The sequence below is a fragment of the Chiloscyllium punctatum genome, chromosome 33, assembly GCF_047496795.1.
Source record: "Chiloscyllium punctatum isolate Juve2018m chromosome 33, sChiPun1.3, whole genome shotgun sequence".
NCBI classification, from domain to species: Eukaryota; Metazoa; Chordata; class Chondrichthyes; order Orectolobiformes; family Hemiscylliidae; genus Chiloscyllium; species Chiloscyllium punctatum.
Genome location: NC_092771.1, coordinates 29,423,559 through 29,438,881, shown reverse-complemented (window position 1 = coordinate 29,438,881; position 15,323 = coordinate 29,423,559). Strand labels below are relative to the sequence as shown.

At 43.7% G+C, this 15,323-nt stretch overlaps 1 protein-coding gene across 4 annotated transcripts in view; it reads right to left on the bottom strand.

Annotated features, from left to right (window-relative positions):
• Positions 1-1,563: 1,563 nt before the first annotated feature.
• Positions 1,564-15,323, bottom strand: part of LOC140458519 (uncharacterized) — a 29,734-nt gene continuing 15,974 nt past the window's right edge. For 2 of the 4 annotated variants that reach the window (XM_072553250.1, XM_072553249.1), the window contains exons 4-8: positions 11,870-12,100; positions 11,736-11,770; positions 11,454-11,640; positions 4,308-4,342; positions 1,564-4,178 (exon numbers count right to left, since the gene is read on the bottom strand). In XM_072553250.1, coding sequence (XP_072409351.1) covers positions 3,952-4,178; positions 4,308-4,342; positions 11,454-11,640; positions 11,736-11,770; positions 11,870-11,904 — 519 coding nt within the window. In that variant the 5' untranslated portion in view covers positions 11,905-12,100 and the 3' untranslated portion in view covers positions 1,564-3,951. Of the gene's footprint in view, positions 4,179-4,307; positions 4,343-11,453; positions 11,641-11,735; positions 11,771-11,869; positions 12,101-15,323 lie in introns of those variants that run through there. The other 2 variants (XM_072553252.1, XM_072553248.1) reach the window with 2 other exon arrangements.

Here is a 15,323-nt window from a genome sequence, read left to right as displayed (position 1 = left end):
ACCGCGTCCGGAACACCACCGCATCTGGAACACCATCACGTCTGGAACATCATAGCATCCAGAACACCACTGCATCCAGAACACCACCACATCTGGAACACGACTGCATCTGAAACATCACCACGTTTGGAACATCACCGCATCTGGAACACCACCGCATCCAGAACACCACCACATCTGGAACACCATTGCATCTGGAACATCACCGCATCTGGAACACTGCTGCATTTGGAATACCAGCACATCTGGAACATCACTGCATCCAGAACACCACTGCATCCAGAATACCACCGCATCCAGAATACCACCACATCCAGAACACCACTGCATCCAGAACACTACTGCATCCAGAATACCACTGCATCCAGAACACCACTGCATCCAGAACACTACTGCATCCAGAATACTACTGCATCCAGAACACCACTGCATCCGGAACACTGTCACATCCAGAACACCACTGCGTCCGGAACACTGTCACATCCAGAACACCACTGCAGCCATTAAAACCATCACACCTGGAACATCACTGCATCTGGAACACCGCTGCACCTGGAACACCCTCAACTCTGCCAACAGGTACTCAGGCCCAGCCATGGCCTGGAGCTGCACTGCCGCCGCCGCTAGAACCATGTGGCTATTCTAGATTCAGAAAGGCTTTTGACAAGGCCATGCATGGGAGACTAGTTCACTCGCCAGCTAAAAGCCCTTGGCTAATGACAGGGAGTGCTGGCCGAAGTGTACTGTGGGGTTTGGTCTCTTGTTGCTTTGTGTTCATTAATAATCTACATATGAATGTAGAGATACGATCAGTAAATTCACATAATGGCATGAACATTGGTGATGTGATAAATGGTGAGGAGGAAAGCTTTAGACGACAGAATGATATAGACAGGCTTGCCTGATGGGTGGAACAGTGAAAATTGATATTTAATCCTAAACAGTTTGACATGATGCCTTTTAGGATCTTTTATTTTTCCTTATTCATTCAGAGGTTGAGGGCATTGCCGACTAGGCCAGCATTTATAACTCATTCCTAAGTGAAGCCTCAACCACATTGCTGTGGGTCTGGGGTCACATGTAGGCCAGACCAGGCAAGGATGGTAGTTTTCTTCCCTAAAGGACGTTAGTGAGCCAGATGGTTTTTTTCCCCGACAATCAACAATGGATTCATGGTCATCATTAGACTCCTAATCCCACCACTCAAACCAAGGTACCCAGAACATTATCTGGATCTCCGGTTTAATAGTCCTGCAATAATAACACCAGGCCATTTCCTCCCCTTCTGAAGAAGATCAGAGGATCAGAGTAATTAAAGTGAACAAAGAAAGGATGACAACAGGAACAGTGTTATATCTGTGGAGAGAGAGGACTTGGGCAGTGGTCAGTGCTGATTGGTCATGATCTTCTCAAACCCCAGAGATACCAAGCCTGACTGTCATGATTGTCACAGGCATTGGTTAACTTATTCAATCAGCTTAGCATAAAATCACTGCTCGAGTAATTACTCTGATCACCATTTAGATTTATAAAGCAATTTTTATTGAATGATTTAATGCACAAGTTATATTTGCATATCACAGAGCAGCATGCCTTGTTCCAGAGACCCGATATGGGTGTGGTGGAAATTAAATTGGTCTTTGTCAGTTCTGTGAAGCTCACAGTTAATCAGTGGCCAGTTTCAGGCTGTGCCAAATTTCCATTCCAATCAAAGTCCATTTGGTAAAGATCAATTTCAGCCCTGGATGTGTAATGGATACTTTGTCCCTCTGTGGGATCCCACAGATCTATCCTGTGTTAGTGAGGTCGATCTCTTCAAACAGATTCTATGCTGTAATTGGTTACAAGACACACTTGCCCTGGCAGGGGTCAGTTTCCATTTGAATTCTGTTTGCTGCCCCTTTCCCGAAAATGGATGGATGGACTGAAAGACAGTTTGCAATCATAGAGTCTTTCATAACCACAGGATGTTTCAGTAAGCATTACAGTGAATGAAGAAACTTTGAAATATAGGAAATAGCAGCCAATCTACACACAGCAAGCTTCTCTGAATAGTATTGTGATAATAACAAGTAAAATATTGACCTTAAAATAATGCCAAAGGACTCTTAAAGGCTAGCAGACAGATGAAAGGGGTCCTATCTTTAATGTTTCATCCAAAGGCAGCACCTTTGACACTGCTGCACTCCCTCAGTATCTCCCTGTTAACCTGTATTGTGCACTCGATTGTCACTCAAATTTCCTGATACACATTTTCAGCCTGTGAAGTTTCACAGTGAATCTCTAAACACATGCTCCACATTCCTCAGGCATCAACAAGCCATGCTCATCGCTACTAATTCTAAACAGCACTCCAGCAATATCAGGGTGATTACCCATTTCATAGACCAGCCTTCATTCCAGGCTCCCTCTCTGTCACTCCCACACTGAATGAGGTGCTGTGTTAGCCTGGAGGGTCAGGCAAAGCTGGGCGGGACACCTTTCACAACTCGATGTTACAAGACAGAAAAGACCACCCTCTAGAGATCTAGACAGTCCCAGATGGAAAAGGTGAAAGGGTATGGTGTTAAAGCTAGCATCAACAAAGCATTACTGGCATAGAAAGGTCAGGTGATGAAGGAAAACCACTCTGAACATCATTGTTTCTGTTTTTCTTTGTTTCAGATCTTCTGTATCTTCAGGTTGTTTTATCTGCATGTTTTAGCGCGCACTGTGCTAAGCTTTAATACGGCTTGTGCTGAGTAGAATTGGCTTTGTGTCAAACCTACGCTGCACCAGCTCTGGGTCCCCTCATTTCTAAATGATGGAGGCTAAAAATTGGATCTTGCTGCACCACAAACTACATTTGGCCATTAAGCTGAGCCAGGTGGATGGTGAGTTGAACCGTAAGGGTTCACCCGCAGCCTATTTCGTTCAGAAAGACTCGCAGATCACACATCAGTCAAGCTTCTGATTGGTTATCTACTAAAATTACAAAGCTGAAGCAGGGAGTCCCAGCAGACGCTGGGACTGTGGTTTCTGCTGGACCCTCAGGTGGAGGATCAGAATGAGCGAGATGTGTTATTCGTGCAGGGGAGGGTTGGGGGGAAGGGGGCTCTATGGGGTTGGGGTTCATGGGAAGAGGTGGGTCACCAGAGAGGGCAGTGAGGAGGCTCAACAGTCAGGAGTCCCGCACCCTGGGTCGAGCCCCTTGGACCTGCACAAATCAAGGACTGTTTCCCCTGTTGACCCACGTCAACAAGCTGACCTTCCTGCACCTGTTCACCAGTCGGCTCAACAAACTCAGAATCACCTTGTCTGGAACTGAAGTAATTGCAGTTCACATGGAATTAGGTCCTTAAAGTGATCATTAATGCAGCACTCCAGGCAACCTCATCATTTTGGAGTTGGTGGGTATATCCATTATCTGGCTTCCCAGCACCCAGGAAGGAAAGAGGAAAATTCCTGACCCTAGTTTCAGTCCCAGTCTGTGAGTTCTAGACATCACAACAAGGACAGAGCATCAATCACAAGGGGATGGAGCAGTTTGAGGGAGGGGACAGGATGTAATCGTTTAGGAGCTCACCTCCCAGACTATGGCAAGGTTCAGGGTAAAACCAATCTTCTACTTTTGTCGTACAACAAGTGTCAGACCCTTTACTACTGGACTCTGCCAGATGGACCTCTAAAGTCTGAATGTGGGTCAGCCCAGAGTTGCTGACAATTTGATCACAAAAACTTTGTCTTGATATCGGATTTCTCTTACACCCATTATATGAGTCAGGAGAAATGGTGCGGCAATAGCTAATTGTATCCATCCCGCCACACAGCAACAGTCCTCCCTACCCCTTTCAGGTGCCTGCAGTGGGAAAATATTCACTACCTGTTCCTGAATATGATAATTCTAAGATATTTAAATATTTGTGAAAAACATGCACCACTATGAATTTAAACATGAAATCCTCCAGTTAGTCAACTGTGGCATGGTTTCGTCTGTGTAGAATAAATCGGATTTTCCTCCATTTTTAACAGGCCATGCTTTGGGTCATTTGCCTTCATGTCAGATTGTGGTACTGTATGTCTGAGACTCTCTTCCCCTGGGCTGCCAATCAAAGAGTACATTGGATCTCCTTGGTTGAGCAGTGACTGATTGTTGAGCTCGATGGGTGCAGAGGCCCTATGGCTCCTGTCATCTTCGCCTAGATGTGAGGAGATAGCATGTTTAATGAGATTCGCAACAAACCATGGACATCTGGGAGATGTTTCATTCCATTAAACTTTAGAATGTTTACAGAGTGTGCTTAGATTCTAAGATCTAAACTACTTACTTTCCACTTCCTGAATTTCAGTCTTGTCTCCATCTCTATGAAAACACAAAATGAAACATGAAGACACACAGACTTAGACAATGTTAAACAACAGTCCGCAGTTCTTGTTTTGTTAAAGTATGTGGAGAGGTGATTATGCAATATCATCTTTGTTGTTTTGTCTCTCTCTTTCTCTTTCTCTTTCTCTCTCTCACTCTGTTCCTCTTTATCTGTCTCTCTCTCTCTGTGTCTCTGTCTCTGTCTCTGTCTGTCTGTCTGTCTCTCTCTCTCTCTGTCTCTCTCTCTGTCTGTCTGTCTCTGTCTCTCTGTCGCTCTCTCTCTCTCTGTCTCTGTCTGTCTCTCTCTCTCTGTCTCTCTCTCTTTGTCTTACTCTCTCTGTCTCCCTGTTTTTCTCTCTCTCTTTCTCTTCGGCTGGCTATCTCTAGAAATGTGAAAGATTTTGAAGGATTGATGGCAGGAGTATGTACTGGGGATGGTGGGAAGAAGGAAAAAAGGGATGCTGTGTCTTAGGGTGGAAGTTAAGGGAGGGGGGAAGCCAAAGGGAGTGGTGTTACGACAAGTAATTAAATAAAAGATTTATATGGAAGAGTTGTGAATGGCAGGAAAGCTGCTATCTGATCACAAAGTAAAGGTTTTAGCAGTAAACTACAAACTAGCAAAAGAAAAACACATAAAAATGAAATGAGGACAGAGGTGAGGATCTAAAATGTTTAAACTTCCTGTTGAGTCTGACAGCTGTGAAGTACCTGATGAAAGACGAGGAGTATGCATTGAGCTTCATTGAAACACTATGGCAGGTTATGGACAGAGTGGTCAGACTGGGAGAAAGGTAGACAATTAAAATGACAGGCAAGTGGGAGCTTGTGGTCAAGCTTGTGGATCGAATGAAGGTCTCAGTCCCATAATGTAGAGGAGACCACATCATGAGCAACAAATACCTTGTATAAAATTGAAACAAATACAACTAAATCACTGTTTTATTTGGAAGGAGTGTTTGTGCTCTTAGACTGTGAGAAAGGAGGATGCAAAAGGATTGATGTGCTTGGGTAATAACTCCATTTGGGAGTGATGGAGCTGTTAACCAGATACCAAGGAGGAAGCAGTCCCTTTAGAGTGTTGAATGGAGAGACAGTGAAAGGGACTTTGTCCCACTTATAATAAAAACAGAAAGCACTCATGCCGTCTCACTCCTTCAGCCTACACACGTGTTCCTTATGCCTCAATCCAATCACCTACCATCTTCTCTCATACCAGCTCTGTCCCCATCCAGCTCCCAAGACCCCTCAAACTCTTTATGCCAAGTTAAGGTACTTTGATATCCATGTTTCCATAGTATAGACCTAATAGCCCTAGTGATAATAGGGTATGTTAAAAATAAAGCTATAAAAACAGTTGGTCATTTAGTCATAACATTCCAATTTCTTTTAAAGAGACAGATTTACTTCAGAAAAATGCAAATGTCAATCATCCAGGCCCTTGAAAATATCAAAAGCAGAAACTGCAAGTACACCTTACACATTTTACATTTGAGGAAATAAAAATTGTGCAACTGACAGGATACCAGATGAGATGAGATCTTATGTTTTTCCGATATTATTATATCTCTTGTTGCCCAATACCAGCCGAGGCCTGATGAAGGGCTCCAGACCGGAACGTCGATTTTCCGGATCCTCGGATGCTGTCTGACCAGCTTTTCCAGCACCACACTCCCAACAGAGGATAACAGAAATGTCAATCAAACAAACAATTTCTTACCCTGGGTGCCAAAGCTCCTCATAATGCATACGGCATACTGAAAGACCTGGGCACCTTTAGACCTAGGCTGGTATAGAACATAGAACATAGAACATAGAACATAGAACAATACAGCACAGAACAGGCCCTTCGGCCCACGATGTTGAGCCGCACTTCTATCCTAGATTAAGCACCCATCCATGTACCTATCCAAATGCCACTTAAAGGTCGCCAATGATTCTGACTCTACCACTCCCTCGGGCAGCGCATTCCATGCCCCCACCACTCTCTGGGTAAAGAACCCACCCCTGACATCTCCCCTATACCTTCCACCCTTCACCTTAAATTTATGTCCCCTTGTAACACTCTGTTGTACCCGGGGAAAAAGTTTCTGACTGTCTACTCTATCTATTCCTCTGATCATCTTATAAACCTCTATCAAGTCACCCCTCATCCTTCGCCGTTCCAACGAGAAAAGGCCGAGAACTCTCAACCTATCCTCGTACGACCTACTCTCCATTCCAGGCAACATCCTGGTAAATCTTCTCTGCACCCTCTCCAAAGCTTCCACATCTTTCCTAAAGTGAGGCGACCAGAACTGCACACAGTACTCCAAATGTGGCCTAACCAAAGTCCTGTACAGCTGCAACATCACTTCACGACTCTTGAATTCAATCCCTCTGCTAATGAACGATAATACTCCATAGGCCTTCTTACAAACTCTATCCACCTGAGTGGCAACCTTCAAAGATCTATGTACATAGACCCCAAGATCCCTCTGTTCCTCCACCTGACCAAGAACCCTACCATTAACCCTGTATTCCGCATTCTTATTTGTTCTTCCAAAATGGACAACCTCACACTTGGCAGGGTTGAACTCCATCTGCCACTCCTCAGCCCAGCTCTGCATCATATCTAAGTCCCTCTGCAGCCGACAACAGCCCTCCTCACTGTCCACAACTCCACCTATCTTTGTATCATATGCAAATTTACTGACCCACCCTTCGACTCCCTCCTCTAAGTCATTAATAAAAATTACAAACAGCAGAGGACCCAGAACTGATCCCTGCGGAACTCCACTTGTAACTGGACTCCATGCTGAATATTTACCATCTACCACCACTCTCTGACTTCGACCGGTTAGCCAGTTTTCTATCCAATTGGCCAAATTTCCCTCTATCCCATGCCTCCTGACTTTCCGCATAAGCCTACCATGGGGAACCTTATCAAAAGCCTTACTAAAATCCATGTACACTACATCCACTGCTCTACCCTCATCCACATGCTTGGTCACCTCCTCGAAGAATTCAATAAGACTTGTATGTCACACATTGGGCAACAAGGGACATAAGAACATCATAAAAACATAAGATCTCATCTCAGCCTCAACTTCACTTTCCTTCCTGCTTTCCACAATCCTTCAGCCCATTACTATTTAAAAATCTGTTTACTTCCTTAGAGTCATGGAGTCATCAAGTCCTACAGCATGAAGACAGGCCCTATGGCCCAAACGGGTCCATGCCGACCAAAATGTCCATCAACATTAACCCCATTTCCCTGCACCTGGCCCACATTCTTCTCACCCTTTCCTATCTATGTATCTGTCCAAATGCCTTTTAGATGTTGTGAATGCACCCACCTCAACCATTTCAGCTGGCAGCTCATTCCATATGTGTACCACCCTCTGTGTAAAATTCTTACATTTATTCAATGTCCCAGCATCCACTGCACTTTGGGGTAGTGAATTCCACAGATTCATGATCCTTGGAGAGAATTAATGTCTCCTCATTTCTGTTTTAAATGTGCTACCCCAACCCTAATACTGCGACCTAGATTACCCCAGAAGGGGAAACATCCTTTCTACATCTACTTTATCCATCCCTCTTAGCATCTTCTTAATCTTAATTAGATCTCCATTAATTCTTCTAAACTCCAGAGAGTTTAGGGCTAACTTGCTCATCTCTCTTTATAAGAGATCTCTAGAATCAATCTTGTGAATCTCCACTGAACTGCCTTCAATGTAATTACATCTCTCCTCAAGTAAGGAGACTTAAATTGTACACAATATTCCAGGTGTGGTCTCACTAGTACTTTGTACAGTTGCAATAACTACTTTTCTACTTTATTCCTTTAACAGGTCCAAAAGGTGGAAAATGGGATTAGACTAGTTAGGTAGTTAGACGCTAGAATAATTAGATGGTCCAAAGGGTCTTTTACAATGCTGTAGACCTCTATGGCTCTGATTCAATACCCAAATTAATATCTGAGCTCATTGCTAAGAATGCATAATGCACGTATTTTCGCACCCAACTCCATGAAAATCCAACCCCCTGTGTTTGTATGTCTCTCTCAGTCTGTCTGCCTCTTTACGTCTTTGTTTCTTTGGCTTTCTACATCTTTGTCACAAACTCTGACTCTGTTTCTCCCCAAGCTTTCTTGATGAGATCAGCTTTAGAACATAGAACATAGAATATAGAACATAGAACAATACAGCACAGAACAGGCCCTTCGGCCCACGATGTTGTGCCGAACTTCTAACCTAGGTTAAGCACCCATCCATGTACCTATCCAAATGCCGCTTAAAGGTCGTCAATGATTCTGACTCTACCACTCCCACGGGCAGCGCATTCCATGCCCCCACCACTCTCTGGGTAAAGAACCCACCCCTGACATCTCCCCTATACCTTCCACCCTTCACCTTAAATTTATGTCCCCTTGTAACACTCTGTTGTACCCGGGGAAAAAGTTTCTGACTGTCTACTCTATCTATTCCTCTGATCATCTTATAAACCTCTATCAAGTCACCCCTCATCCTTCGCCGTTCCAATGAGAAAAGGCCGAGAACTCTCAACCTATCCTCGTACGACCTACTCTCCATTCCAGGCAACATCCTGGTAAATCTTCTCTGCACCCTCTCCAAAGCTTCCACATCTTTCCTAAAGTGAGGCGACCAGAACTGCACACAGTACTCCAAATGTGGCCTAACCAAAGTCCTGTACAGCTGCAACATCACTTCACGACTCTTGAATTCAATCCCTCTGCTAATGAACGATAATACACCATAGGCCTTCTTACAAACTCTATCCACCTGAGTGGCAACTTTCAAAGATCTATGTACATAGACCCCAAGATCCCTCTGTTCCTCCACCTGACTAAGAACCCTACCATTAACCCTGTATTCCGCATTCTTATTTGTTCTTCCAAAATGGACAACCTCACACTTGGCAGGGTTGAACTCCATCTGCCACTCCTCAGCCCAGCTCTGCATCATATCTAAGTCCCTTTGCAAACGACAAATGCCCTCCTCACTGTCCACAACTCCACCTATCTTTGTATCATCTGCAAATTTACTGACCCACCCTTCGACTCCCTCATCTAAGTCATTAATAAAAATTACAAACAGCAGAGGACCCAGAACTGATCCCTGCGGAACTCCACTTGTAACTGAGCTCCAGGCTGAATATTTACCATCTACCACCACTCTCTGCCTTCGACCGGTTAGCCAGTTTTCTATCCAATTGGCCAAATTTCCCTCTATCCCATGCCTCCTGACTTTCCGCATAAGCCTACCATGGGGAACCTTATCAAATGCCTTACTAAAATCCATGTACACTACATCCACTGCTCTACCCTCATCCACCTGCTTGGTCACCTCCTCAAAGAATTCAATAAGACTTGTAAGGCAAGACCTACCCTTCACAAATCCATGCTAGCTGTCCCTAATCAAGCAGTGTCGTTCCAGATACTCATAAATCCTATCCCTCAGTACCCTTTCCATTACTTTGCCTACCACAGAAGTAAGACTAACTGGCCTGTAATTCCTGGGGTTATCCCTATTCCCTTTTTTGAACAGGGGCACAACATTCGCTACTTTCCAGTCCCCTGGTACCACCCCCGTTGCCAGTGAAGATGAGAAGATCATTGCCAACGGTACTGCAATTTCCTCTCTTGCTTCCCACATAATCCTAGGATATATCCCGTCAGGCCCAGGGGACTTGTCTATCCTCAAGTTGTTCAAAATGTCCAACACATCTTCCTTCCTAACAGATATCTCTTCTAGCTTAACAGTCCGTTTCACACTCTCCTCTTCAACAATACGGTCCCTCTCGTTCGTAAATACTGAAGAGAAGTACTTGTTCAAGACCTCTCCTATCTCTTCCGACTCAATACACAGTCTCCCACTACTGTCCTTGATCGGACCTACCCTCGTTCTCGTCATTCTCAGGTTTCTCACATACGCATAAAATGCCTTGGGGTTATCCTTGATCCTATCTGCCAAGGATTTTTCATGCCCTCTCTTAGCTCTCCTAATCCCTTTCTTCAGGTCCCTTCTGGCTATCCTGTATCCCTCCACTGCTCTGTCTGAACCCTGTTTCCTCAACCTTATGTAAGCCTCCTTCTTCCTCTTTACTAGACATTCAACCTCCCTCGTCAACCAAGGCTCCCTCACACGACCGTTTCTTTCCTGCCTGATAGGTACATACATATCAAGGACACGTCGTATCTGCTCTTTGAAAAAGTTCCACATTTCCACCACATCCTTCCCTGACAGCCTATGCTCCCACTTGTCACCACTTTATCAGCTAGATCCACTGTGGTGATAGTGTGGAACTCGCTACCACAGAGTTATTAAAGTGAATAGTTTAGATACATGAAATGGGAGGTTGGACAACTTAGAAGAGAGAAGGCAATAGATGGTTACTCTTGTGGATTTCGATGATGGAAAATGGGCAGACACTTAAGTGAAGCATAGACACCAATTTTGACTGGTTGGGCTGAATGACCTGTGCCATCTATCCTGTGTGATCCTGTGTGATCCTGTGTAGTAATGTAAAGAGCAGCAGCTAAACTGACACTTTGACTCAAACAGGCTGTGAAGTGTGAGAAGTGAAGATGTCCTAGCTCCACTGAGTTTGAAGTTGAGAAATCTTGTTAATAGAGTGTAGAGAGATCCCTACCCTGTAACCCAGTGGCACAGGCTAATGTACAGTGATTTAAATAATGCAGGGTTTCAAAGGAAGTGGAATACAGTAGAATCCTTACTGTGTGGAAGCAGACCATTTGACCCATTGAGTCCGCAGAGTACCCCACCCAGACCCACCCTATCCACCTAGCCTGCACATCCCTGGACACTGTGAGCAATCCATCTAACCCACACATCTTTTGCAGCTCCAAAAGCTAGCGCTTCCAAAACACTTTAACCTGGTGTTGTGTGATTGTTAACTTTTTCCACCCCGGTCCAACATCGGCATCCCCGAATTATGACCTATTTGTTATGGTCTTCGAGGAGGGTCATGGTGGAGAAGAACTCATCTGTCAGTATGGGCTTCCACATAATTTAAATCATTTTCTGATCCTCCATAAACTTCCCTGCTGTCAGTTTTGTCAGTAAGAATATGGCAAGCTGTTTACCTTTTAACTGCTGGCTCTTTGATCAAACAATACACATGCTCTGTGGAAGCAGAGGTTGTGTGGATTTTCTCCTTCCCTTTGTCAGGCCTTGGCTGGTTTGGTGGTGCTGGAACCTCTGTCACTGAGTAGGCAACAAGTTCATTTTCAACTGACTTTTCCCTTCTGGGAACCACTGCATATGCAACACCTAGACAGAAGAACAGATACGCATCGTGTGATTTTACTTTCAACTCTGATTAAAAACAGACTTGGTAGAGGTGGAGAATAATTCAAGTCACTTACATTCATTTTCCTGTGTTAGTTGAGCATTATTATCGCTATAGTTATTAAAAGAAAAGAAGAAACTGTGAATGTTTCATTAAATGAGCAGAAGTTACAACAAATTTGCCCCAAAACTGAGAAAAGCCCATTCATACCTCAGTCCTGTTGTTGAGAGTTCGCCACAAGACATGTATGAGATTGGAAAGACAAAGTTAAAAATTGCTGTGAGGAGTTTGCACTCAATTACAATTTTCTAAGTTTGAATTCAACAATTTAAAGTTCTTACTTACCTTTGGCCATTTGTTGTTTTCTTCTGATTAAGTAAACCCCAACAATGCAAATTGGTACGACCACACATACTACGGCTATGATTGCGATGATTGGTTCTGCAGAGAAGAAGTAGCATTAATACAGGAACAAAACATATTTTCGTACCACAATTTACGGAATTATCAAGCTATGGATCAAATTCTGCAGCTTTAACCCAACTTGATATAACTTCAATTGTTTGAGACTCTAAGTGAATTTTTTGTAACCTTAGCTTTTATGTTTACCTGTAGCTGCATGAAAATGTACCAGTCAAGTTAAAACCTGCACTCATCCAAAAGCTTTTGGGATGTGTGTGAGAATGTCCTCCCTTAGGAATGGAACTAATGTCCTGTAGCAAAAACCAATGAGAAATCAATTACGTGGCACTGGTCAATTGGATCAAATGGTCTGTAAAGATTGAAGCCATTTAACTATTTCACAACATGAAAACAATGTTTACCAATAAATAAGAAAGTTTGTTCTGGGAAGGAGATATATTGATCAAGCATATGAACCCAATTACATTGTCATTTGAATTTCAGACAACTTTGAAATAAAGAGGAAGACATGCACAATTGGACAGGTGAGTGAATTAAATGTGATATAATATGAAGTACAAACACAATGGTGGAATTTTATGAGGTCCTGAGTGACATTCATGAGGTGAGATTGTGACCGAGTTGTGAAAGAAGGCTGGGAAGGTGTTTCTTGATGTCACGAGCAACTTGCTGCATCGTTCATGCCAGTTGCTGCACAGTGAAGTAGCAGCAAGTTGCCAATGAAAGGAAGATTCTAGTTTGTAAAGCACCTTATTAATGATACAGCTCTCCTCAGTAATATTCAGATTCCTATTGACTGAATGTGCCAAACAAGCTGGACATCACATATTCTTGACACGGAAATCAGAGAGGGTATCTGGCGTATTCAGCTCGCTGCTCACTCAAAAGGACCTCCATGTTGGACACCAGGCACCAACGTGGCAGGACATGATCCATGGGCACTGCCACACAAACTGCTTGTCCACAGACATTGGCATCTGACATGTGACAGTCTCCAAGAAAAACCATCACAGAAAATCATCAGTGCACTTACTGGATGTTTCTATACTTCAGTGCTGCCCCTCAGGCTGTACTGGCAGCTCTCATTGAAATCCTATAGCAAGGATATTGTGTGCTCAGGGAGACACACCCAACTCATGGACTGAACCAGGTGGTAACTCCAGGGTGTTCACCTACTGTCATAGCATTCACTCACTCTGTGTCTACCTTGATGCCCTCAGTACCCTGGCCTCTCATTTTCTTTGGACATTTCCCCTCCCCAATGAGAGGAAGCAGGTTCACTGTATTTCTGTTTTGCTGTGCTGTTTAGCACAGACACCAAGCCAAGAAGCTTGTCATTATGGCCTGCAGCTTTCAGTCAAGAGAAGGGAGATAGCCTTCACTCAGGGGCTGCCAGCAGAGTCTGCCAAGGGTAATCCCCGATACCAGTCTGGGGGCTTGGATACAGTCAGGGAGATCAGGGTCAGGAAGAGCGAGCAACTGGATATTGGGCAGCCCACCAATTCCCTTGACACTTTCTGCCCTACTGTGGACTGTTTCCCTCTTAGAATGAGAGACAGGCAGTTATTACAGGAGATGGAAGTGGTGGCACGGCTATTACTGTTGGTGCAGTTGGGAGGTGTCCCAAGCAGGAGAGTAGGCAGTACAGAGGGAAAGCAGGGGTTAATGATGTCAGGGTTGGGGAGGGTGACAGTGAGTGTGGAAAGATGTTGCAGTCAATAGTGAGACTTATGGAATGAGCCTTAGTGGGAGCTGGGTGCAGTAACAGACTGAGGGTAAGTCTGAGGTATCAGAGAGAAGATAATGGCATCTACCTTACCTAACCTTCTTCATACAGAAGATGGGTATTCCTCCAGATGGCTGAGACTGCTTTAACCCAGGTGGCAATCTCAGACTAGGTAGTGATTGGGCCTAATGTGTGTTCCTGGGGAAGAGGAAGCACAGCTCTCCCCACCCCCCCACACCTCACCCTCATCCCCACCTTTACACCACCCACACCACCCTGTTCAGTAGCACCCCCAGTTTCCTCCACACAAAGGTGGGACACTGATTACCCCATTTCTGACATATCTGTGGCAAATATCAGGAATGATGCAGAGCAGTTCCAGACTGACAGAGCTTGTCCCTGTGCACAACAGTCTTTTAAAGATTGCACTGGCACCACGAAAGCTGGTAATTTATGAGATATCCTTGCAGTGTGAGTTGATCCAAGGTGGGAATAGAATCAGACAAGAGGAATGGGAGTAAGGTAGATAGTTAATGATGTGAGTTTAGTAATACACAGCATGACATCTCACCTGGTCTCCTGGACAAAATCTCTTTCAAATAACTCAACATGACCGGACACTTGGACAAAAAAAAGATTCAGCCCCCAAAGTATTAATGTGTTACTCTGGTAATGTATTACTGTGCTAATCTGTTACTCTGTTAATGTGTTACTGAAGTAATGTGTTACTCTGTTAATGCATTAAATGTATTACTGTGTTATTGTGTTACTGTGGCAATGTTTTACTGTGTTACTATGTTAATGTAGTAATGTATTACTGTATTAATGTGTTACTGTAGTTAATGTGTTACTGTGGTAATGTTTTACTGTGTTAATGTATTACTGTGGAAATGTGTTAATGTGTCACTGTGTCATTATGTCACTCTGTCACCGTATGGAATTAAATGTGAACAATTAATTTATATTTAACATTATAGGAACATTTTACTGAATAGTTATGTCTCTCCAGGCTGCCTGAATGAGATATAACTATAAGTTCTTAGAATAAAAGATAGAGTTCATTAAAACTGGTCCGACCCCAAAAGGAATTGGAATAACTAACCTCAGGCATACTCAAATATTGTCACCATTGTGATAAAATATGGATTATCAATTTCCAAATTACATCATCAGATGCGTAATACCAGGCAACTTCTCAAACTGGAATAGTTTTAGAAAGGAAAAGCACTAACTGAAAATAGTCACAATAATCAGCTGTCCACAGATCGGGCTACATGAGAAAATTTGTGAAATAAACAAATGACCAGTCTCTCCTGAAATTGACATGTTAGCATTAGACTCAGAACCTGCATTTCCTACCTGACTTTACATGATGTTCTCATGTGGAAGATGAAAAAAAAATCCCCTGCCATTTTCCAGTTTGGAGACAGTGAACCGATATGTGGGTAGAAACAACAAGGCTCATATTTCAAATAAACTAAAACAAAGAACTGCAGATCCTGGAAATCTGAAACA